At 41.5% G+C, this 26,849-nt stretch overlaps 1 protein-coding gene across 1 annotated transcript; it reads right to left on the minus strand.

Annotated features, from left to right (window-relative positions):
* Positions 1-873: 873 nt before the first annotated feature.
* Positions 874-25,682, minus strand: CCNL1 (cyclin L1). The gene is made up of 11 exons (XM_066600261.1): positions 25,378-25,682; positions 25,216-25,290; positions 22,786-22,895; positions 10,523-10,643; positions 10,087-10,151; positions 6,653-6,752; positions 5,105-5,209; positions 4,751-4,892; positions 3,016-3,115; positions 2,543-2,626; positions 874-1,605 (listed from the first exon to the last, which is right to left on the minus strand). The coding sequence occupies exons 1-11, from the start codon at positions 25,621-25,623 to the stop codon at positions 1,257-1,259; spliced, it is 1,497 nt and encodes a 498-aa protein (XP_066456358.1). The 5' UTR covers positions 25,624-25,682; the 3' UTR covers positions 874-1,256.
* Positions 25,683-26,849: the final 1,167 nt, after the last annotated feature.

Here is a 26,849-nt window from a genome sequence, read left to right on the forward strand (position 1 = left end):
GGGCACTAAGCAAACCGACTTGTACCGTCACGTTACTTGGTCTTCAGTTATTGTGACTTTCCTAAAGGAATCTCTAGCACCAGAGGAATAGTGAGACACTAAAAGGATTTCAAAAGCCCCACCAACAAACCTGCAAGCTCTCCAGAGTCTGAGGTATATACCAGATTAACTTTTTTCTGACCAATAACCTGCTCAGAGAGGCCTTTCATTGCCTAAATTCTGACTTTCAAGAGCCATACAGCAAGATGAAGCCTCTTCACCTCTGGATGAAACATTGTGTGCATAAAAAGGTGGTCTTGAGTCTGGAACGACTCAAAGCGGTACTACAGCCAAGCTGTGCAACCAGGTAAACAAACCATTTTTCAGCCGAAAGTGCGCATTCAAAGCGATTCGCCACGTTCTGCCTTTCGTCTCATCTATTCATAACCAAGGTTTAATTTTACCCTGTTTGGCATATACACCAGGAAAAGCTCCCAGTATATATGGCAAATGAATCCTTAGTGTTCCATTCTTCCAACAATACCAAAACAGGCCTTTTGGCCTCTGCTGGGCCTATATACATCAGCATACCTTTTTGGCAGTTTGACATTGCAAAGAAAACTGACATTTCAAACAAAAAGGTATACTGTTAAAGACACATACTATGCAGTATCATTTTTTTTCTTTTGACTCACTGATTATGTATCCCACTGTATGCCTATACACGGTTCTACATCCCAGCCTTCCATTGTTGGCATGCATCTGGAGATCCTCCTAATATGTACTATACCTCCACTGGAAGACAATGTTATGTGAACAGAGCCTGAATCAGCAGGACGTATGTATGCACACAGAAGGGAAGATTACACACCACTCATACAAGTACAGCCCAGATTTAGCTTTTCTAAGTTTATTTCCTAATAAAATTAACTTTGCATTCATGCAGACTAAAACCAATATGAAAGATGTCACAAGTCTTTAAATAATGTTTAAATATACCAGTGTCTGCAATCAGTTTATATAAAAAAATAAGATCTTTTACAGCACTCCATTCACAGAAGCTGTTTCAATACAACTCTAGATCAATGTCCTCTGACCAGGTTTTTTTTTTAATGTCATACTGTCAAGGTATAATGTGCAAAAAGATATACATTGAAAGAAAACCAAAAAAATCTGAAGAATGTCCAAATTTTTTGAAATCTGAATGTTTTAGAATTACAAAACCCAACTGACAAAGTCCTTACAAATACTTTGTTTCTGATCTTCTGACTTGGCGTTTAGTGTCTATGCCGGCTGTGTCCAGAGTGACTACTGCTATGATGCTTACTTTTGTGTGATCTTTCAAATGAACGAGATCTCTCTCGTCTATCCCGATGATGGCTGCGATCATGCCTGTGCTTTTTGGAAGGATCACTGTGTTCTCTAGATTTTCCTGGGGTGGGGGAATGTGACTTTTTCCGCTTATGGCCATGTCTGTTTGAGCTCCGCAAATCATCCCCACGATGCTTCAGTTTAAGGTGTGGCGATGCATGATTGTGGTGTCTCCGTGGGCTCTCACTGTGACTACGAGATCTGCTTCTTGATCTTGAGCTGTAAGTCCCAGATCGACTCCGTCTATTATTATAGCTTAAGAAAAGTTAAATAGAAAAGGTTTTATTATTACATTATATATTATATATCCCTGCCAGTAATGCACTTTGTTATAAAGTATCCTACATTACTGCCTGTATAGACTTTTACATAATCAGACATCACTATAATGTTGTATAGTACTGGCAAAAGGCACTACAGTACAATATTAATAGAAACCGTTGTTTCTATACATGGGCTTGTTTCTGAATATGTCACCGCTCATCAAAGCCTTCACATGACTGTAAGCAGATTGTTGGCTGAAGCCACCTGTTTCTGGGGGACCAGTAGACCACCTAATGTGTACAGAGGGTGTCTTTACTCACCCATGACAGCAAGTGTTGAGAAAAGAATTGATCATGTTGGATTTCAACAAGACCGATTCCCTGTTCTCAAGTAGATAAGTTGCCACAAGTGGATCTGGCACAGGCTTATTCTTCTCTGCCTGACAGACACTTGCACACTTGGAATGAACAGCTGACGGCCGATCATTCAGCCCTACAGCCATGCAAGTTATATGACCAGCTGTGGATTATGGTCATCAACTTGCTATGAGCACAGACTGTATACATCTTATGGCTGTTTAGCAGATTGACGTCCAGTGTAAAACGACTGCACAAGTGCTGACGTCACCGTGAAGCGCTGAGCAGGGAGTGTTTACACAGAACGAGAAGCCAACGCTAATTTTTATGTTGACCAAAAGTAAGAGATAACATGCGAATGAAGAGTCAGCGATTTTCTTACATTTACACTGCAGGATTATCGCTCAGTCAATCATTTGGTAGCCTTTTATGAACATAGTTGTCAATGTACATTCTACAGCTTGTGTTAGACACACTTCACAAATTCATGTTTAATTTAGCGAACATTTGCAATATAGTCTGTCAAAAGTAAATTGTACTAACTATGGTGTAGACTAAACATTATGACTTACTGTCTTCTTGGAGAGCGGGATCTTGATTTTGTTCGTGATCTCGACCTGCTTGCACTATGACTTCTTTTATTTTCTTTTCGCAAGCTGCAAAAAGACGGTATCACATTAGGCAAAGTTGTTCAGTCTGCAATGAATAATAAATATGAACCAGTTCCAAAAGAGAAGGAAAAAAAAAAACACCTTTTGAAAAAGTGAGAAATATACTTGGAAGGGTTTTAAAAAGCGAGGAATTTCCTTTAACGATTCTGGAAAAAAAAAAAAAACACGACCCCCCCCCCGCCCCAAAACTATTATGCTAAATGGAACTCAACAGGGACCGAAGCAGGGGAGCAAGAGGAGTATGGGCTTATTTTTCTATAACCAATCACTGATTGTATAGTAAAAATTTTAGTCCCTAAACAACTACTTTAACCCCCTTTATATTTGTATTTCTCGCAGAGATATCTAGCTGCAAATAGCCTAATCCTACTTACCCATTATAAGGACTCTTTAATGACTGTTTTTCTTCTGGTTCACGTTTAATTTTTGTAGATATTGGAGACTTCTCCTCTGCTTTTACTTCTCTTGGAGAGGCTAAACAAAAAAAGGTCATGTATTAAGATAGCTGAACATACTGTACTTTTGGTGGAAATAGTTTATACCATTAACTAGCTTATATACCCATAAAGATTAGGCTTTGGTCGCTCACTTTTTTTGGTCTCCATTAAAATACACGCATTGGGCAAAGTACCATATATATATTAAAGCAGTTTCCAAAATTACATTATCCTTCTAAGGCTTCCTGTCCACAGCTGAGGCGGAACATCACTAGCAATATTCCGCCACGGGGGAGCACTATCAGGTCTCAGAGGTGAGCCTATCTGATAGATAGGCTTATGGCGGAAAATCACGCTACGATTCCCCGCTTGTGAACGCCGACGCTGCGCTTTCCACTGCAACACTATGGAAAGCTTCACACAGCGTGATCCGCCGGTGATTTATGCAGCTTAATGCATCTTTCTCCTTGCCGCTGTAATTTTTGCAATTCACTTACTGCTCCCCAAATGCACCTCTTTGATGGTTTCCTTGGGAAAAAAGGAAGGGCGGCGGGGTGTCATATCATTGGCTAGCAAAGTCACAAAGATTTCACATGGCCTAGGACACTGTAGTTGGGCCCATGTCTATGGGACGTCATGGCTCATGTTCTGTTTTTACAGCCATCTCGCTGCTGCTCTAACCGCACATGCAGTCTTTTCCTCCCGCTACATCGATCCCGAGGACATCTAATATCCTGTTTCAGGGCAGACTATTGTTCTGACCGCACATGCACTGTATTTTTCTAGTGTTGCAGGGATCGCATGGATATCTACTGCCTGCGAGACACTGTTTGAACTCTATTATAGCCGACAGGGCAAGCACCGCCAATACCTGCTTTTCTGGGTATCATATGGCATACATATGTAAAGGTCTGTGTGATAACAGCACCGCTTGGAAGAGAGCCCAGATGATACTAGACTGTGGAGCCCAGTGCTGATGCAAGAGCTGCGAGATGAGTAAATAAACCAAACGCTCAGATCCTCAGCTTTAACACAGGGCTCTCCTGGGATTACAGGAAAAACTGTTTTGCACTTCAATTGGCTCATCAGATGTGCTGAAGGGGGACATGTTTTGGCTATGTATTATTTTAAACTTTGAAAACCTTTTTACACAGAGGCAGTGACAGATGTCTATCCACCGCCGATAGACCATAACGGTATCCATTTAAAAGATATGTCATGAGCTTTTCAGGTCTTCTCTTAAATGGAAGTCATTATCATTTATGGTGAGGGAGGCCACTTTTGTTGCAATAGACAAACGGATCTATCACCCATAGGCAATAATGGCATCTGTTTAACAGATACGTTATGCAACGCTTATGCTGTGATGGATACCATAAAGTGGCAATAATTTTTTCTGTAACAAATTGACATACCAGCTCAAGTAGTACTCAGGACACTCTTGGCCTGCATCTAACAGTCATATGACTATGTTTAGCATGTACATCTGGAGCTATTGCAGCATACACGCTTCACATTTTCATTTCTATGACTAATCAGAAGGGAGGCTAAAACAGAAGGATCCCCCCTTATTGAAAATAGAGCATATGTGGTAATATTTCTCAAATGCCAAAATCGCAATAAATGGGTAAAGCTGTAAATGTAAAATCGAGATCGGTGATGGAAGACGTACATGGTTTAGAAGCTGGAGAGAAACCTCCCATCGTAGAAAGAGCAGGCGTTCCATCAGGATTCAATCCCTTTGCTTTAAGTTTAGCTTCCTGCAGGGCAACCTTCCTTTTTTCCACTTCTTTCTCCATGAACTCATAGTTTGGCTATGAAAACAAAAATCAAGCACATCCCATTTTAGATTTAAGAAAAGTTCTCTAAATTAAGAGCAGCGCATTATTGCAGCCTACACACCAGAAACTGTATATGTAAGACAAATTCCTTAAGTTCTAATTGTGTTGCAGCAAAATTGCATTGGTACCTGTGTATCAAGTTGAAGCAATAATAAAATGTGGCAAATGCCACGTATACAACTTACCTTTTTCCGGGTATAAAGTCTCAAAGTTGAAACACAGATTTCTTGAATGATTTCTTCAGTTGCTCCAAAAATTAAAAACCAGTGCGGTTTATTCGGTAAAGGAATCTAAAAGACATGGAAAGAGCTTCAGAAGAAAGGCAGCGGCACCGGGACCCTGAACATACATCAGACAACTGCAAAACGATAAATAAACTCATTTCCCTAAACGATAACCTCTGGCTTTGAGGAACAGGTGCTCATAATGTGCACTACAGGCTAGTGTCAAGATGGATGGGTTGACGGTGGCAGAGTGAAGTTTATTTCTCTGTAGGCCAGCTGCTCAGTTGAAGTATATTAGGTAACAGCAGAAGGTGTAATTTCTTATTACATGAGCCCATGTACCAAACTACAGATTAACTTATGCATGCAGAGAAAATTACCACCATTAAATAAAGAAACTTTTACGTCTTCCTAATCCTCTTACACTGTATTATGCCTCGCATGTATTAGTATATAACCCTCAACAATGAATGTTTATCTTGTGCTAGGCAGTGACTTCTGCTACTCAGAAGAGAGCCGCACGTGTTGGAAACAAGAATATTTTCAAGTGGCGGACACAAGCTGAAGAGTTCAAAGTTCGGACAGCAGAATTCCTGACACAAAAGTCACATTACATAAGAATTCTGTGCGAGTTTCATGATATGTGCTGCAGAAGCGAGACACCTGTGGAGGAGACATAAGCATGCTGAGCACTTCCACATCCACATGTATTGTATGTTTGCATGAATTTGTGGTGTGAAGTCAGCACCGTCAATCCAGGGCAACTCCAGCACTTCTGGACCCGCCTTACAGTACAAGCATATACTGATGTGAGGCAAAAGGTGAATGTGATGCTATATAGTTCTTACAGCAGTTAGTAACTGCTGGAAGTCCGGTTCCCACCCTGCTAGCCCTGGCTTCTATGCCAAGTTCTGTAGTGTACGCTACAAGCGTAACACTTTCAGACTAAGTTGTCACGTGTCTATGAGGAGTTGCATTTTTGGTCATTACATGACTTATAACCTGCATTTTTCACCAGTTAGTAGACAGGTTAGAATTAAGTGAGACCCTTATCAGCCAGTACTTAGGGGAATTTTACAGAGGGGAGGGGCACTTACAGGGAAAGCTTGCAAAGGAGATGGTCTTGTCCACTCTGCCTAAGATATGTGTCACACAGGAACTTTTTAAATAGCAATTCTTCAGGAATGGATTTATAAAGAGACATGGGAAAATAAGTTTTCTGATGAGATCTAAGTGATAATTCTGGCGCTGGGCTTGGTTTAGTGTGATGAAAAGTGCTCACAGGCTCCCTTTCAATAATTAGCTCCCGTTTTAGAAAAGAACTATTGCGGCCAGCAAGTGACAGCATTTCACAGTAAAAGCGTTAGGGAAGTCCAAGGAAAGTACTTTTGGGCAGTCTCCATGTTCAGTTGTAACAAAAGTAATGCATGTAGCAGCGCACTACTGTTCTATATGCATCAAATACCAAACTTTTCCTAAAGGAGGGAAAAAAAGTTAATAAAGCCTCACCTGCAAAACTCTAGCAGCAAGATAAATACAAGCACACGCAATAGCTTCTGCTTCAAATCTGACAAACACGTTGGTTCGAAGGCAATCATTCATGTAATTCCTGAAAAAAAAAAAATTATAATTTTTTTTTTTTCTTTTTCCCAAAAAAAGTTAAAGAAAAAAAGGAAAAAAGAAAAAAAAAAAGCATACAAAGAAAGACCACTTTGGAGACTCAGAATACTTTGTTTTTTCTTCTCACTCTGGTTATATTTAAAATACTGTATATAAACATGTCAAATTTAGCTTTAACGCAAACAAGGCAATTACAATATAATGACTGCTATCCGCTAATATAGCTAAAGCTAAATTATTAGGGCTATATTAGCACATGCCAGATTTGATGCAGAAATATCGGAGACTGGCCCATTTATCTGAAGGATTCAGTTGCATAGAATGATTTTTTAGGTGCACAAATTTCTGCACCAAGTCCATCATGTGACCATATCCCAAGTGTTTTCAAAGTTTACATAACTCATTTAAAGCAAGACTTTCTGCAACTTTTAAGGCTGCTTTCACATCTGCGTTGGGGGTTCCATTTTCCTGTTCTGTTCAGGGAGCAGGAAACGGCAATCGCTCGGCCAGACAGATCAATCTTGTGACAGAACCGAACAGTGCCAAATGGACCCCATTGACTACAATGGGGTTTATTCAGTTTCTGCTTAACTGCCCGACACCTTACCAGAAGAATGAATGCTGCATGCAGCGCTATTTCTTCTGGTATTTTGTGCCGGATCTGCGAACTTCAAACAGAGGATCCAGTGCAGATGTGAAGCCAGCATACGCCCGTTATGTTCATTAACCATTTACACAAGATACAGACTAAAGACATTTTTCTATTCACTGACTTCATTCTACAGTCAATAATGCATTGGACATACAATGTGATTACAGCATGCCTTGTGTTTCTTTTCTCTGCATGTACAACTAATCAGATGGAGATAAATTTCTACAATCTGGAGGAATAATTGCATGATTAGTTGAGCTCCACGTCATGAAGCATAGCATGTGCAGAGATTGTTTTTCTTTATAGTCAGCTCCATGTAATCGATTGTATGTAGATAAATTGGAATCAATTGTGTGTAGATACATTAGCATTATCCTATGTACACCTGATAGAGGTGTTTTCCAGTTCTATGCAAAAGCCAAACCGTGGGTAATGAAATATTAAACAACTTTCTGATCTTTTCTGTTTCAATTTGTTGCAGATTGGAAAGTCTCTGCTTCCTGTTAGAGAATGCAAGTGTTTACTGTTTACATCCTGCCGCCTACACAGCTGCGGGGGCTTTTTACAAGAGTTCTCCTACCTTAAGACCACCATCACACATGCAGGAATCGCAGCAGAAAATATGCAAGGTTTACAATACAAGCAGATTTTAAGAAAAATCTCCACATGGTGCAGATATTTACCGCAAGGAATCCGCAGCATGCCTATTTATGGAATACAGGGGCTGAATTCAAGAGTTATTCTGCAACTGAAAACATGGCCAAATCTGCACCATTTAAGTACGGATTTCGCCACAGCGGAATTCTTGCGGGTATTTCATTGTGGAATGCCCACATTGATTCCGCCACGTGAGGTGGCGGCCTATGTTTATATATAGCATAAATGTTGCCAATTTTCTATATGGAAATGCACAGCATTTACGTGAAGAGTCACATGGACAGGATTCTAACAAACCACAGCCACAGTGTGGGAAAAAATAAATAAAAATCTCTGCAGGAGCCACAGCGTGTAAGGCTGAATGCACACGACTGGGTCGGATCCCGCACCGGAATACGACCCAATGCTCGGCTGGCGAGTCCTGCGTACCTGTCCGGATGCTTTTTCTTCTGCACTGCGGATGTGTCGGCCGGCGCACATGTGCAGTACAGATGTAACCGCGCTGTCACTAGGCGATGACGTGGTTCCCGCTGCCTTTTCGCAATGATGATTGCGGAAGGGCTGCGGGACAGATGGCTTCCATTGACTTCAATGAAAGTTGTCTGCATGGAATCCGGCTCAAAATAGGGCATGCTGCGATTTTTCGCTGGTGGGCATGGAAACCTGCTTTTACATTGCATGCTATGGCAGGTATTGGCTGCGGAATCTGGAGGTGGATGCTTGTTTCGGATTCCGCAATGCATAATTGAGATACACTGCAGGTTTTAAATGCAGAGAATATCAACTATGTGCTGTTTATTTAATCCTTTGCAATGCAAAGGGTGACATCTGCAGCAAATCCGCACTATTCGGTGATTACACCAGTCTGGCCATACCTTTGAAGAGGTTTATCCAAGCCAAGTTTAACAAAAATTGTTACCAATTTTTGATTAAAGCTTATAGTCACCTCTCCGGGGTCCCCGCATTTCCCGTGTTGGCAGCTCTGGGTCTTCTTCCATGTCACACAATCTTTAGCGGCTGCTGCAGCCAATCACGGACCTCAGCGCTCAAACGCTGAGATCTGCCATTTGCTGCAGCAGCCTGTGACATCCTGTAGAAAGACTGGCTGCAAGCTTGTAAACACAGACTGGACCACAAGCTGCGTCAAGGAACATGCAGAGAGCAAGGAGAGTAAAGTATAAGCTTGTTTATTATGTTTTGGCATAGCAATTTATTATGAACACATCAGTCGGATATGACCAGGACAAATTTTTAGCCTCTGAAAGTTTTTTGCATTTACTGGCAGCAAGCAGAGCTCATTGAGGAATTAATAGTCAAAGTTTGTTAATAAGTTGTAGAACTTTTCAGAATGTTAACACTATATTAGCAAAAATTACTTTCTGACAATATAAAAGATACTATTTAGATGTTAGTAACTGTTTTAACTCACCTTACTATTTACAAGAGCAGCATAACTTCCAATGCATACCAACAGTAAAAAATTTCAATTTTAAGTTTTTTTTTTTGTAAACGATCTATTACATAACTGCAGGGAAAACAAGTGTTGTGAAACAGACATAACATCGTCCCTCATCTGAACAGCACATTACAAAAATAGTTCTGAAAGCAAATATACAAATCCTTTGGACACCAGCACAGAACTAGAAGATGCGACCAGATGGATATGGACCACTTCAGTGAATCACGGATGAGAGCTTGCACTGCATTGGCTGAAGAGAAGGGCAGCCAATCAGGCCATCCGGAGGTTGGTGTGGTGCAGAGGGCAGAGTTCTATGACTTACCATCATGGACTACCCTTTAACCAAAGAGTAGAAAAAAGAACAAAGTTAAACAGAGATCTCCAATTGATATCTTGCTCATGCCATGAAAACAGTAAGCAGAAACTCTTGCATGTGTACAAGTGCTTAATGATTTACTATCTAGGGCTTTGAAAATGCCAAAAACTGATTTCTGCTACCATTTCCCTGGTAGTGAGAGGAGAAAAAAACTTGAAGAAAATAAAATAAAAACTTACCAGGCAGTCTGAACAAGAGTCTGATTCCTTTCACATTCCAGGACTTGGAGGTACATAACAATCATCTAGAAAAAAAATGAGGAAAAAATAATTGCAGTACTGTAAGGAAAAGCACCTGAACACCTGAGGTCCTATGGCTACATCAAAAAATAAGCCGTAACAAAACTTCTAGTCCTCCAGGGAGGAGAGGTGCACGCAAGTGTTGTGGTGCAGGAGTGGAGATGGGGAGATTCTTCTGGGAGGGGGCATGGGTTGTTGCAGGGACCGCACGCTGCTGAGAAGGGCATTATTGTGGATTCGTCAAGTACCACTAAATGACAAGGTGACCCTCACACTAAAAATACGGCTTCATACTACTTCATGCTGATTTCAACCTACCAGTATAAAATGGGCTTAGTTCGTTTAGCCCAAGATTTTCCATGCTGCACCAGCTCACCTTGTGTGGATGTTTCACGTGAACACAAAATCCAAGCTCCTTCAACACTCTTCTTTCCGCCTTGATTATTTGATTTTTGGTGTTTATGTAGCTTTGATCAAGTATTAGTGGACTTGGAGTCCTAATTTATGGGAAATAAAAATCAATATCGCTTTGAAAGAAAATAAAGTTTTAGCAGCTTTTTCTCTCCTTCCAACCAACTAAACGGCAACAGAAACCAAAGTTTTGGCTTCCTGCAAGCATGTCCAAACTTTCACCTAGTGCTGTCCAAGTTTAATTTAAGTGACTCTTGGTGAACGCATAGTAGGATACACCAGCTATGCAAAGATCCCAAGTAGCACAATATAAAGCAGCCACACAAATATATATTCAAAAAGTTACAACTTAAATAGGTTATAAAGAAAAGAAAGCTTTAAGCCAAGCAAGTACTGTGTCGAATCAGGTGTGAGTTCTAACAGCAGAGACTAACATATGGGAGAAATTGTGCATATAAGGAGGTACTATATAGCTTGCGTTTTATGAAATACTTCTATTCCATGTCATAAAGCAGTGATCTAATAAGGGATAAGTGGCAGCTCCTGAACTGTCATGTAGCTGGGCAGCAAAAGTGGCAGACGCACATCTTGGAAAAGGTGGCATCAACTCACAGAACTGTTTAGATAAATGTGTCCCCATATGTCTAATAATCAACATCCACATGGCCCCCAAACAAAAAGGATCAGACAGCACTGAGGTTCACAGATGTTTTATAAGCATACTTCTTACTACGCAGAATTTGCATGTGTATCTTAAATGGCGACTAACCTTTCAAATAATTTGTGCTCATGTCAGAGCCAGTGCTATAAGAGTTCAGCTCGGCACATTTTTCTCGAAACGTCTGTTTAAAAATGGTGTATGAAACACCAGTATTACTAAGCCTGACTTACTGACTTCTATGGAGACTGTTCTAGGTTTGCTGTGTGACCTCACCTATTGTGAATGGTGGATCCCATGTTGTCTCGTATAGATGTTACCTTCCATTACAAAGCTGCCTATAAAGATAACGACTACTGAAAACTTCTCTCTACATCAGTGTTCCCCAACTCCAGTCCTCAGGGACCGCCAACAGGTCATGTTTTCAGGATTTCCTCAGTATTGCACAGGTGATTTAATTATTGTCATTGCACAGGTGTTCTTACTATAGGATATCCTGAAAACATGACCTGTTGGGGTCCCTGAGGACTGGAGTTGGGGACCCCTGCTCTACATGACAAGAAAAATCAGTCTATAATGAGACCCAGCGTTCAGTGTTAAAACCGCAATATTTGAGGATTTCTCTTTCTTAAAATCCATAGTGACATGGAAAATTAAAACCCTACAAAACATATTTAATATAAAAAGCTGAATTTAGAAAATAGTTTTCCCCATAAAGCAAACTAGTTATTAAAATATCCTGATATAGTAGAGGGATGCATTTTAAAGCATCAGGTCCACTGAGCTATTATACCAATTGTCACAAATACAGAAGGCTCATTCTTCCTAGTCAGTCATATTCCTAAGATGCATGTTCCTGCCCGACATGGTATGTAAGCCCGAAAACAGACACACGTCCATCCAGTTCAGCCTATTACCCCCAAATGTTGATCCAGAGGAAAGCAAAAAAAAATAAAAAAAAATGTTAAATTGAAGTAGAGGCCAATTTTTCTAATTTAAGGGAAAACTTCCTTCCTGACTCCAATCCCCGAATTAACAACCCTTCTGAAGTTACGGCCAACCCATTTACGTTATTTTATCGTTTGGCAGCCATGAATATAGTGGAGACTAAGCAAGAATCCACTGTGTGCTTTTAAATATTTTCATGGCATACCGCAGCTGAATTAACCTGACATTATATAATGCGCTACCTTTGTACAACTGAGGTTATACTTCGTGCGGCGGCTGAGGTGTATGATTACAGAGTCTCATTTTGAAGCTCAGTGAATGTTATATACTGTCCCATCAGGAGGAGCACCATATTTTTAAGGGCAGATCCTTCTAGTGGCACAGAGCTAAAAAGTAGATCAGGCCAAAGACATTTTAGTATTAGCTGTAAGTAGTTACTTTCTAATTATTTTGAAGAGCAATACTGGCCAACTGCATTAAACTGGTCCTAAACTTCTATGGGGAGACCATCAAGCTACTCATGTTAAAGTTTTTTTAATTAATTTATTTTTTAATGGTTCCATGCCTTGAAGTTTTTCGTATTCTCAACCACTCTGGGTGGGTGTCCTAGCTGGAGGGGTATGGCCAACTGTAGTCATAGCAGGTGTACATATCAGTTTCTAAAAAAGGTTTATCTGTTTAGGGTAAGTTCACATGTAGCGGAATTTTCAGACACTCGCCATAACCTACACGTTACACGCGTTTGATGCAGATTTCACCTCCACATTTGAAGAGTTGAAAATCTGTAGCATAAATTGATATAAATGTGGGTTTAAAATCTACACCGCAAGTTAACAGATTTGTTTTCAGCAACATGAATGTGTTCTCACTTTGCTACTGCTGTAACAGCTGTGGATTTCCCCCAGCGTATCTGCCAAGTGTGAGCACACCCGTGGCCACATTTGCTGTCCAAGTGAGATTTATTGAGTTTGTGGTAAAAACAGGGTTGTATCCCATTGGAGAACAGGAACATCTTGCCAAAAAAGAAAGCATTAACCAGCTTCCATCCATCGCATAAAGCAGGGTAATTTTAGCTTTATTCACATTCAGTATTAAATATACACTTGGATAACATAGGACCAGTTAAACAGGTCTAGGAAATTTTAGAATGGCTCTACAAATATTAAAAACGCAGAAGAGAATTTACATGTCTTAGAGAACACAAAGCGGTCTGTGGCGATTTGACTACATGCTATGATCAATGAGAAAACAAGTGTTTTTGGGTGCCCACACAATTTTCCACAAACTAATGGAGGTGTAGAACTTGTAGAGTCACCACTGAGATGAACTGACCAGAACATGGCCCCCATACAGCCAATTATTGTTGCCTATTCCAGGAGTACATATGATGGGCCCCATTTGTTTAAGAAAACGTAACTCAGCCAAAGCTCTTAAAAGAAACCTTTGACCCCATATTACAACTATGAACATTAAAAAAAAACGGCTTTCCAGATCAGCCAAAATAGTAAGATATAGAGTGTAAAACCACTGTTTGTGGTGTGAGGATTATAGCCGCACCACCCAGTCCTCTGCGGTCAAACCAAACGTAGATCGCCATAGAGGTTCTGTGATGATCCAAGCTCAGTTCCTGTGATATGGGTGCTAAAATGCAGCCAAGTTTGGTTTTATTTTCAAGACCGAGAGGTGTTGGAACATGAACTTACACTAATTGTCTCTTGTCTTCAGATCAAATTTTCCAGAATTTCAACAAGTTATCCATCTGGTTGGAAGATTACTTTAGTAGCAAATAAAATGCATCTTGAAATGTTACATTTAAACTTTTAGATGTTTTCCCACCTAGAGTTCATCATAATCTTGTGTGAGCTAGAGAAGAGCGGTGCAATATTCAACATGGTGCACAAATTTACATTTATACTAATATAGAAGCAATGTAAAATCTCCATCATGGCTCGCCAGGTGTTCTGATTTGAGTATTTTAGTCAATCTAGTGGCTAAAGATTTTGATATTAAGTTTTCAGTAGATTATTCTTCATCATCTGGAAAGCTTAGATGTATAAGAAAAAATATTGTCTATGGCAGGGTAAAAAATAAAGTAATATGGATAAGGTGAAGTTTATGTGAAATGTCAAAAGTAAGTTCTAATGCTGCAGCTATTTACACAGAAGACAAAGATTCGCCTCTTATTCAGAGGACTAAGATGTTGTGCAGTAGCAAAGGGCTTTACCGGAAAGTACAGTGTAAGTCATGTGTGCCAGCAGAGGCGCAACTATAGAGGATGCGGTTGCAGTCAGGCCCAGGAGCCTTAGGGGGCCCATAAGACCTCTCTTCTACATATAGGGAGCCCAGTACCATGAATAAAGCATTATAGTTGGGGGACCTGTTACAGGTTTTGCATTGGGGCCCAGGAGCTTCAAGTTACACCTCTGGGTGTCAGGTCCCAAACAGAGTATAGCTAGACCTAATGGGCTATTCTCAGTTACCAATACATCATATTGGGTTATTTAAAAGGTGATATCTGAGACCTCACTTGGCACAATATATCATGTTTCAATTGCTGACTACATACCTTCATCTTATTTACTGACTTGTAGTTTATAATAACTATAGCCTTTTCTTTAAAGGAACTGAGTCTGCTGCTTTTCACAGGGCTTATGAACCCATACAGCAGCTAATCTGAATAGGCAGAGCTGCAGTCCAAGAAGTGGGAGACAGAAAGAATAAGACTGAGCCTCAGATAAGGCAGCAGATGGATAATACAGCTGACTACCTGCCATAAAAGGGAAGGTATAATCTGTATTTTTCACTAACCGTGACCAGTTACTGATATTTTCTTCTAATCTTCTTTCTGAACATAATTATGGGGGTGGGCACCGTGCCCGAGCAGCCAGTAACAGCATTCAGGGATCTGCTTTACAGCAGCCACATGGACCATAGGAACCTGTAGTCTGGAGCCGACTCATCAGGGGAGTTTAACAAAGAACAAAGACTTGGCACCAGTGTTTTGGGCGCATGCCATTTTTACAGCTTTTTACTCTTCAACACTTTTGTGGCAAGAAAAAGCAGTAAGGATTTCAGTGAGGGGAATAGCTAATGTGTAACATTTTACTAAAATGGTGCAAAAAGCAACAAATCTATGTCTGCTCTTAGCAGGCGAACATTTCATTTTCTGGCTCAACTTCCTATTGCCTTTCCTTTCGAAGTGACTATGACCAACGCCAACCACCAGATTTGACTATTTGGCTCTACTGGATCTAGTGTGGCACTATCTGGGGCCACACACCCGTTGGGTAATTTTATTAATTATAATTGTACTTTTCCTTCTCTGGCGCTAGTAACACACCGACAACCATTTACTTATTTTCTGGCATAAAGGCAGCCAAATTTATTAAGAAAAGTTCACCTTGATACATTTTACTCAAACTTCATTTTAAGATGGTAAATGAAACCTCAGTCTTAATAACCTCCCTTATTGACTGTTCTAGGCATACTCAGACATGCACAGGGAGGGGGGGGGGGGGGGGGGGGAGTGAGCTGTGACCATCATCTATTGTGAATAGTGGATCCTGTGTTATCTATATATAGAGTTTACCTTTCATTATAAAGCTGCCGCCAGGATAATTACTACTGAAAAGTTCTCTACAGAGCAGGAAATGTCTACTGTGAGGCTTACGATATTTCAGGATTACTCATTTTAAAATACACAGTAATATGGAAAATTAAAACAACGGGTTAAATGTAGCATACTAAAACATCAGGTTACTGAGCTATTATGTCAAATACAGTAGACCCATTCTTACTAGTCAGCCACATTCCCTTCTGAATGATAGCCACCCTATGTACATTGCTTCCTTTGGCAGCCAGACATATAATTGATATTAAGCAATAATCCACTGTGTGCTTTTTAGTATCTATTTTTATGACAAACTGTAGCTCAGTCAATCTGACATTTAATATGTTACTTTTGAAGTCTTGGTAGAATAATAAGTGTTGTGTTTAGTGCAGGGGGCAGAGTGCATGACTAGAGTCATTTTGGCACTCGCTGAATGTTATGCACTGAGCCATAAGGACAGGCATCATATTTGAAGGACAGAAGCTTTTCATGAATCAGATAAAAAGCAGACAAGACTAAATAAAATAAATTACAAGTTTAAAGTAGTTACCTTCTAATCATTCTGAAGAACAAAACTGGTCCTAATATTCTATGGGGAGACTTTATCAAGTCCACTAAATGCTAGTTTTGATGCATTTGTGTCATTTTTTGTGAGCTCTCAAGTGCTCTCACAACCTTTCAAAAAAAACGGGCTTAGCAGGAGGGCATGGCTTTCTGTATATTGCCATTACAATTTACATCAAAAACTGGCATGAGTTATAGTAGGTGTATATAGCAGTTTCTGGAAAAGGAGATGGGCAAAATTACACCTTTAGAATAAGTTTGGCAACTAACCTAGGGGGGAATTTACGAAGACTGGCATTTCATAAGCCAGTGTTAACCCAATGTCTTAAGCCCCTGGATAATGGAGGATTGTGTACACTTAGGAACCTTTGACACAGTGGTATTGTTCCCGCTATGGCTTTCCATCCATGGTCTTCGTCTTAAAGGATACCCAGATACAACCCTGTATGGAACTATAGCCTTTAATAGGTCAAACAGGTCTCTGCTTGATATGGTTTCCATTATTTACGGGGAAGAAAAAAAAAAGTGTCCTGTACCACAGTTGACTCATTAAAGCCCATGTGGGTGTCTGACGGACACAGCCATAGTGCAGGGAAATGTTACACACAAGAAGCCTTACTGCAGCAATTTTACAAATGTAATTAAGCGAGCAAAGCAACTGTACTATTTAGGGCCCGTTTAGAGGAAACTGGCATGTAGAGATATCTGCACTACTTTACCTAACTATGAATTTATCTGCAGATTATTATATTTTGCTCAATGTTATTTATTTCATTGTTGAAAAGCTAAGTACTATATAAAGAGTTAGGATACAAAGTCTGAAATTAGAGACGAAAAAAGGAGTTGGATTCTAATCTACTCCACGACTGCACTTTATGCTGGGGTATTGCTGGTGTGAAATACGGACTAGGGTCTTCTCCCATTAAAAGCTAGAACATTTTTTCCTTCATTAAAACTAAATATGAAGCTTTATGTAAATCTTATGCATATAACATGTGGACACCTTTTCTAACCTGTTCCAATTGCTCCAGCATACTAGAAGTTCATCACCAGTTAGAACAAACATGTTTTGGTCTGGTGGGAGGGATAGTGTTAATTGTGCAATTACCTCCAATTTCTTTCGCCCCAGTGCAAAATGGAAGCAGCAATTGTTTGGCAACAAGTTTTCATACAGTTTTGTCTAACAGGACATGAAGTGCTTAACGGTCATCTATAGACGTATGCAAAACTTGCATGGCTATACGAACAAAGAGCTCAGTAATACTGTAATTTAAACTTTAAAAACAGCCTAGTAGTATTAGATGAAGGCGACTTCATAACTTCAGATGCGGGTTTTAAATCAAGAAGGAACCCATTCTCTGATAGTTAGGTGTGAGCTCACCTTTAATAGAAAGAAGTAAAACTGGACTTGCTGTAGGACACATTGCTACTCAAAGTGTAAAACTAAAAAGACATGAAGATCCCCAGTAAATGTGTATTTCATTTTTTTTTTTTTTTTTTAAAGATAAATAGGAAAGTCAATTAACTAGCATCCATTTAGCTGCAGGTCTGTCCATGCTTTGACGGGCCTCCTTTCCTCATCTCGTTTACAAATCTGCATAACTAATTACACAGCAGCCTACTACATTTCATTCTAGTGAACCTAGAATTATTTTTAGTGTATGAGAAAAGCCTGCATTTCTTCTTAGGCTTTTGCATAGTGTTATTATTCTACATGGGTTGTAAAGTGTATAAAAGGAGATAGGATTGTGTTGCCAATAGGTGTGTCTCAATCTACATTTATGTTTTGTTCATAAGTCTTTGCTCTTGGCGCCGGAGTTTATGGATAGTGCATGGAAACCAAAAGAGTAAATAGCTGCCGGCTGAGTGTGCATGTGTTCTCAACAGAAGAGCAGAATAAACTGCTGCGGGGGCTTATTTCCCGTGAGAACAGAAGATCAAACACATAAGAAATCCAACATGCCTGATCTTTCTTTCCCCAGGCACTGGAGGAGAGCTAGCACACCAATATACACAACAAGATAGTCTGCCAGTTGTTCTGATGACTTTCCTGATAGGTGTACGTTCACCTTAGAGGTTCATGTGCATGACAGTCCCGTGTACAGAGCCACACAAGGTACATCTATACAGCAATGCTCCTAGTGGAGAATCTCTCAACACATACTATTGGAGAATGCAACAGTTCTCTGGCAGGTCCTTGCAGAATGTGAGCAAAAAAAAACAAAACTCTGCATGCCGCTATGATATCAGAGCCAAAAAAGAAGACTCATGTATCCCTATGGTAGCTGTGTTACAGCTCTGTGCAAAAAGTGTTAATACAGTCATATGCATGAGCCCTTCGACTAAGTTAACACGTGGACGACTTACATTGTGGATATGATATTAAGAATTGCCTGTGTCGTTTTGAAACAAGCTATTATTCTGCACATATCTAAAAGAAATCTGCAACATGGTTAAAAAAAAAGGGAAGGGGGGGGGGGGGGGGGGGGGGAGAGGGTTTAGGCTGCGCTAACCTCTGCGCCACATTTGAAGAAAAAAAAAGCACTGCATGGAGCGTAGCACCATGACTGAGCATAATGGACGCACTATAAGACAATTAGTCCATTGTGTGATGGATTGTCACAACTTAAATTATGTTTCCCTAAGGACTAAATTCACAGAGTGGATGTGAACTCCACCTAAAGTACACAGCATGTAAGTGTGAACTTGTAAATCCCATTCACTTTGATTGTACTGTATGCTACTGCAGATTTTCAGTACAAAATTCTGCACTCAAAACCCTCAAGAGGTACGGCCATGTGTGAGGTCAAAGCACAAATAAAGCAGGAAGGTACACAACAGATTGACTTCAAATAAATAATATGAAGTTAAAGATGAGATGTGTGTATAATTATATAAAAAAATAAACTGCAAAGTCTTAAAAAAAAGGTTCTCATTTTGCTAAAAGGTGATAGCAATATAACACACCACCCTCAGTAAAATTGAGAGATGTAATGGTGAAGGTTACAATGATGTGCTCTGTATAAAGTTTGTAAACATGTAGACATGGTCAATATTAAGCAGTAAGATGAAAGGTGCGCTTCTTATTTTCATGCTAAAGTTAAATGCAAAACAATTTACTAAACTCTAGTTTGACAATATGGATTAACTATTAAATGGAAGACATGCTCATCTAACAATATTCCCTCTCTGGCAAATCTAGACAGTTAAAATAAACCTGGACAGCAAAGACAAAGGCTTAACATGATACAGGAGTCTGTCCAAATGGTTCACCAGTGGCCAACCTGTGAGTCCCCGATTCCAGTGACCTATTCTCGGAGCACTGGCTTCTCCATGGGGATTTTCGACACTTCACTCACTGTTGCCAAGACGACAGCTTCATCGCTATGTACCACTCCACATCACCCAGGCATTGGTAAATGTAGCTGGTTGCTGTATAGTCGGTTGCAAGGGGGAAAAAAATGTAAAGTCAATAAAGGCATCTAATAGACAAGTCGACATGTTCATGTATTGAATCACATATGTACACGGTGTCCTACAAGAAGATTTGTGCAAAAGCACATACAACCTAATTACGGATGGGTTAACACAGTACATTCAATTTAATAGGCACAAACATCACAGTAATGCAGCCTGAACATAAGCATCTACTACCAACTCTGACATTAAGCTAGCACTAACCTACATAGAGATTATAAAATAAACAAGAACACATTAAACTGACCATAGACATTAGTCTGCCATTACCCCCCCACCATCACCATCCCCCAACACCTCAGTTATAACATGCAAATTCAGCCATGCCATGCTATTTCAATAGAGGAGGTGCTGCTCATCTCAGGGGACGTTATAGGCTTGACAAGTAAAGATCTGCTTGGGGGACAAAAAATGCCAGGCCACATAGGTTGTGCCAAGAGGGAGACTGCTGGTGAACAACAGTGACATGAGCGGGATTCCCCAAGACTGTCCATCACAAGTTGTAGGGTCTTAAATTGAAGCAAAAGTCTACGCCGATTACTTGCAAAAAGTATAAGACTACACCGATATGAGTCTATATACTACTTTTGAGGAGTTACAAAACCATAGCAACGATGTATAAATGCATGTATTCGTAGAATCCATTAACTCCTTATGGGTGCGGACCTTTTTTTTTTTTTTCAATTTTGTCTTTTTTCTCCACTTTCAAAAAATCATAACGCTTATTTATCCATCAATGTATCTGTCTGAGGGTTTTTTTTTGGGTGGAGGGGAACGAGTTGCATTTTCAATATTACCATATAATGTTCTGAAAAACTTTCAAAAATTTCTATAAGTGGAGTGAAATAGGAAAAAACTCCCCCCCCCCCCCCCCCAAAAAAAAACGCAATTCCACCATCATGGGGTGGGGGGTGAAGGGGGGGGGTAGGTCTTGTTTCTCGTTAAAAATAAAAAAAAAAGTTTTCTCCTGCCACCTTCTGACAGCCATAATACTTATTTTCAGTCAGTTGCGAGGGCTCTTTTTTTGTAGGACGTGAAAAGCGCACACCCTTCCACTGTCAGCACTGATGGAAGGAGCTCCAAACCACGGCAGGTTTTTCACCACATATTACGTGTGCGTTGCACGTACATGTGATACATGGTGTATATAGTCAATGAAAGTAAACAGACCTTTGTACGGGCATCGTATGCAACGCTGTCCATACACAACTCCGCTATGAAACACACTGGGTGTTTAACGCTACGCCAATGGACATGAGCCCATAGTGTCAGTGTAAAAATAAAAATTCTTCCTGTCAATGTGGGTCAACATCCAGTTGTCCATTTACTAGTGCATTTACAGGATAACTATGTAGAGATCGAAGAAACGATGCTCTAGAATTATTATTTTATGTGGAAGATGAATATTTACCAAAACAGACAAGTCAGGAGAGCTGATGTGTGCTCAGTAGTGAAGCAACACTTAGAGGACCTGTTCACATCTATACTACTCTATATATGCAGACCTTTACAGATTGCATTCCCTATTGAATACCGTCCTTGAGTTACCGCATGTCGTGGTCGCCTTAAACTAAATACTACACTTTTCCTCTTGGCTCAGCTATGTTTGTTAAGTAGCTGAATAATGCCCAGCTTTCCCAGAATCCCGTGCAGTGGCGAGTATAATATGAGCCGTTAGCGGCTCTGTGTCCACTCAGACGTAGTCTGACTGCATTACTTAGTAAGAGGTTATGAATTCTGCATCTCAAATTCCATAATAAACTTGTAGACTCAAGTACTTCCATCACGTGCACGGCTTTTTATACAAACTGGCAAGTCTAAAACCTATGTCTTTAGGGGCTAATAAAAAAACACTTATTTTTGTGGTAATATGTGTGACGTTTGCTAGGGACCATAGAAAATGTATGAAACGCAATAAGGTCAAAAAATCGGTGTATATGTTCCTACATTATGTTAAGTGGTTTAACATTTGCTTTGTTACAAAAGGTAGCATTAAGAAATATAGTATTATATTACAGAGCCCGTACATGTACCTTCAGGACATAGGCTCAGTTCACACTGGCATTATTCTGCATCAGAGCTTTCCTTTGCCCTTTCTGTGCCACATTATGAATTTATCCCCCCCTCCATGGATGTGACACACAAAGTGCCTACAAGTCCATAATAAGAGCCTACAGAAACTATGTAGAATTGAACATGCTCAAGTAAGCAGCTTTGCCATCTACAAGAGCCTTTAGAAAAAGGTTTTCATTAGCAACAAGTCCAGATTTTATTTTGTTTCAGTTTCCCACAGACAGCTTTGATACGAGGCCCAGTGAGCGATACATAAATGCTAAATGTATCGAAGTGTAGCAAGACGCTAGTTGACAGTGACACTGCAAGTTCACGTGTCGAAGTAGTTTAGTTGTATCACATGGCCAAATCATCTAATTAAAACACGGGCTGAGAAGAATTGGAGCATATTTAAGGAGGATTACATCAGACAATAGCACTAATCCTTATTTTTAATGTTACATCTTATTACAACGTCAAACCTGTGACTTGTAATCTAAGGAGTCTGCTATAAAGGCTTGGCCATCCCATACATAGCTAATTGTTGAAAAGACTTCCAACATGAGAAATTAATGGGGGAAAAAATTAAGCAAGATATTTAAAAGACATCAGGAGGGTATTTTTAACAATGATGCACAAAGAATAGAGAAAAAATATATTTGAAAGAGGGAAGATAAGAACACCGAGGTGTTGTATGTGTCATTCAGTAGCCCGCATGGCCAATGGGATTAGTCACATGACAAAATAATGGACTCTAGGACCACAAGAAGTAATGATCCTGTAACTAGGGGGAATCCTTCATTGTGCACCACGTTTGTAAGGTAAAACTCTCCGCTCACTAAGGAATGGGGACATGGCAAACTGCAGAAGAAATTGCTCAGACAAGCCACACATCATGGGTTTTAATAAAGAAACATACCGTTTAGCTCTTAGCTGCCGCAGGTGATGAAACACATTTATCACATCTCTAATTCGTCTGGGAGATTCTTCGATTTTGGAAGCGAGATTGATACAAGCCATGGCAACAATCTGAAAAGAAGTCAATTTGATGAGAGTACCATATTACAACAGCACAGATCTCTGAAAACACAGGCAAAGCTGTACAGCAAGATGCGTTCCACCGGCATCCAGAGCTAGAAACATGCTGGAAATAAGGCTGCGCTTCCAGCGGTCTGTCTTTACATTCTAAGCGGGATCCTTTAACCGATTCCATTCATCTATTGATAGATGGACCTGATGGACAGGCCTTTTCAGAATAAACTGCTTGGGGTACACGAAGCATAACACTATATCTGGTCATATGACTTGTATATGGCATTATCACCAGATTTCCCCCCTGCAGGTTCTAATTCTCAGATTTCCGAGCTGGTGGATGTCTCCCATACAAGGCAGACAGAAAAGAGATCTGCCCCCTCTGTGTAACAGAGCATGAAGGACATTACACAGCAGTACTGAGCAGTATTGTTGTGAATGCAGTCAAACACTTGCTGCTGCAGCTTATAGTGTCTGTAGTGCTGTAACTGCTTCCACCCCCTCGCTCCATAAACTTCTATGGACATTATGTAATCTGATCCCACAGTGAGCAGATAATCTCAAGTCCAATTTTAGCGACAAATTAAGAGTAAATATGAAGTGTGTCTGTGGGGAGGGGAGGGGGGGGGGGGGGTGTAGAGAAAAATGCCCCTTTTTTTGCCTAATAGAAATTCTACTTGTATGGACTAAATTCTAGACTATGAAGGCTTCCTTAGCGACAATGGGTCAATTTTATCAATGTTGCAGTGAAGAAATCCTGATGCAATAGAAACACACTAATGCATGCATATTTATTAAATGGTCTCATATAAAGGCCCATTTAGACAACGATTATCGCTCAAAAGATGTCTTTTGAGCGATTTTTGAGCCATAATCATGTCATTGAAAGTGCAAGATGATCGCTCAAATGTTGAGCGATCACCTTGCGCTCCGAGTGAAGGATGTAGAAGACAAGCGGGGCCGCTTGTCTTCTGCATCCAGCTGTTCTCTTCTCAGAGCGCTCAACTGGTATACAGCTGTACACTCAATGCGGAGTGTGAAGAACACAGCTGGACCGCTCTGTTCTTCATCCCCAGCCTGTCATCAGGGAGTGGGATATAGCTGAAACAATAGTATCAGCTGTATCCCGCTGTGAATCCCTGATAAGGCTGATCATTGTCTTTCATCACGCTGAAAGACAACGATGGGTGACGGGGTAACGAAAACAGCACGATGTCAGTGCAGTCACACACAATGATTATCGCTCAAAAGACGGCTTTTGAGCGAAATTTGAGCGATAATCGTTGTGTCTAAATGGGCCTTTAGGCTGCTGTTCTTCCCCCAAACCGCTGAGGCTAGATGTTAGCTGTAGGCCAATAGATTATGACATACTACAGTGATTTTTTCCCCCTCTTATTACGTCTTTTTAGATACATGGCATTTTCTCCCCATACTGCCGCATGCACTACGTGGTGCTTTTCCACGTTTTTTTTTTTTTTTTGGACGGCTATGGGGTGCCTCTGTATCCAACAGTCATCGCAGCGATAATCGCTCCTGAGCTTCCATACGGGTGTTAGAATCGATCAGTGAATGGAGGCAGAACGGACCAAAATGATCTCCGGTCCGCCCGCCTCCATTCATAGTAAACAGGCAGTTGTTCATAGATGAATGGCTGATCGGCGTTTGATTTTTATACCTGCAAAATCTCAACTAAATAATAAAAATCCTAAGCAGGAAAAAAAACAAAAAACACTCACTTTTTCCTTTTAAAAACACACACTCTAGGGGACTTTAAAGCAGGTTTCCAGAAAAATGCAATTGATGACTTATCCTATCTGGGAGAAACAAAGATGGCTGCACGGCTTCTTCTTACCACCTGACAGGCACTATGCATTGGTAGTCTAAGACACTCCTCCGACTGCTCGTACAGGCGGCACTGACTGAGGCTGGTGCGTCTTGTACTAATGGATAATAACAGTGTACATCCGGTTGGCAGAGAAACTGCTGTGGCCATCTGTGTTTCTTTAGGCCTGTAGGTTCCCTTTAAATTCTGACCTGGATTAATGGGGTTACCCCTGTTATGCCCTATGAAAGTCATAGAGTGGGGTCCTCCACCCAAGAGCCCCCCACCTCTATGATCTGCTCCCTAAGAGTTGTATTCCAGGACAGATAGTCATGGGAACTCCATGCAGAACACTGAACAGGCCCTTCCTGTACGTTACATCGCCCCAGTGAGAAGAAGTGTCACCCCTGGAGTGGAGCCCCCCACCACATGACAAGGGGGGCGGGGCGTCATGGGAGGGTAGGTACATGGCCACCCACCACACACAAGGCTCACCTCGAAGCTGTGCTTGACGAAGGACTTGGAGAAGAAGAAGCGATGGAACAACACCTGCCCGGTCGCCATGGCCACCTGAGGAGACAAGCAGAGCAGTGACGGACCCCGGAGAAGACAGCGCCGCCATCTTGCCACCCCCTCCCCAGCCCGGCGCCCCCTCACCTGCGGCATGCGCAGCACAATGCCGGCTGACTGGATGAGCTCACAGCCCAGGATGCGAAGGTCGGTCTCCGTGTGGAGGTCCAGGCCGTCCAGCATGGAGGGGGTCGGGGACAGCCGCTCCTCCGGGATGATGGAGTTGTCGATGGTGAGGTAGACTTCAGAGTACAGGCGGTCCCCGATGAGGATGCCGTCGCTAGGGCGAGAGGGGGCAGCGGGCGCGGAGAGGTACGGGACGGCCGCCATCATGTACGAGGAAACGTAACTGCAACGAAGCTGGTGAGGCGGGGATCCGGCGGTGTGCGCAGGCTCAGCTCTATGTCCATCCGCCGGCGTCAGGTCGCCAAGTAGTGCGGCTTCCGGCAGTGCAGGAGGGAGGTGGGGGGCGGAGTGTGACGTCATAGGGGGAAGCATGGCAGCTTCTGGGAAAAAGTCTTATTATCTGCCTGACATCCCAATAAGTGTTCAGAATGGCGTGGGTCTCTTTGGCCAACTTCACACTTGAGATTCTTGTGCGATGCATTTTTAACATTATAAAGTCCTATTGACATTCGCGTTAAAAAAACGCAGCGATATCGCGATCGCGAATATGAATGGGGCCCTAAGGCCTCTTCCACACGGGCAACGGCGATATCGCTGCTGTGTGCACGTGATTTTCTAGCGTCAGTGATGCTTTTTTCTTCGCATGGCGTCGCGCTGCCGTGATTTTCTCAAGCGAAAAAAATCGTGCAATTTTATAGCGACAAAATTAATAGGACTTTGTAATGTTAAAATTGCATCGCAAGTTCGTGCGATAAACAAGGAGAGTCCATAGGAAACCATGGGCTACAAAACATCGCAAATTGCGCTGTATAGAGCACGCCGCTTTTAGAGTCGCGCAACGTGGCAGGCGACAAAACCACTAATGTGGCAGAACCCACGGGCCCCACGTACATGCCATCTGTAGTGCCGTCGCATCGCGAGAAAACTGTGCAATTTTGTAGCCGGTGTGAAACGGCCTTATTGTCACGAGAAAACCTTAAAGGGGTTGTCTCGCGGCAGCAAGTGGGGTTATACACTTCCGTATGGCCATATTAATGCACTTTGTAATGTACATTGTGCATTAATTATGAGCCATACAGAAGTTATTCCACTTACCTGCTCCGTTGCTAGCGTCCTCGTCTCCATGGTTCCGTCTAAATTCGCTGGCAGCTTGCTTTTTTAGACGCGCTTGCGCAGTCCGGTCTTCTCCTTTCAGCACGAGCCGCTTCAGTGTGCTCCCCGCTACAGCTCTTCTGCGCATGCGCAGATGAGCTGTCACTGCTCGGGAGCGCGCTGGAGCGGCCATTCTGTACCATCCTCTGTTAGAGGAAGGTGCAGAGCTGTCCCGAGAAGCCGCCCAGCTGTCCCGCCGTCCTGCCGCCCAGGTAAGTGATGGGCCGGGGGGGCTGCCGCTGCGCCGGGGGGGGGGGCTGCCGCTGTGATGTGGGGGCTGC

This window comes from Eleutherodactylus coqui, chromosome 1 (assembly GCF_035609145.1).
Source record: "Eleutherodactylus coqui strain aEleCoq1 chromosome 1, aEleCoq1.hap1, whole genome shotgun sequence".
Taxonomy (NCBI): Eukaryota; Metazoa; Chordata; class Amphibia; order Anura; family Eleutherodactylidae; genus Eleutherodactylus; species Eleutherodactylus coqui.

What these genes read in the sequence shown, in the direction of transcription:
- CCNL1 (XM_066600261.1), bottom strand. Translation starts at nt 25,623, where the DNA reads ATGATGGCGGCCGTCCCGTACCTCTCCGCGCCCGCTGCCCCCTCTCGC. An exon ending in TTGTGCTGCGCATGCCGCAG is followed by an intron (nt 25,291 to 25,377) that starts GTGAGGGGGCGC and finishes TTGTCTCCTCAG; the next exon opens with GTGGCCATGGCGACCGGGCA. An exon ending in TTGCTGCTAGAGTTTTGCAG is followed by an intron (nt 5,210 to 6,652) that starts GTGAGGCTTTAT and finishes CATGTCTTTTAG; the next exon opens with ATTCCTTTACCGAATAAACC.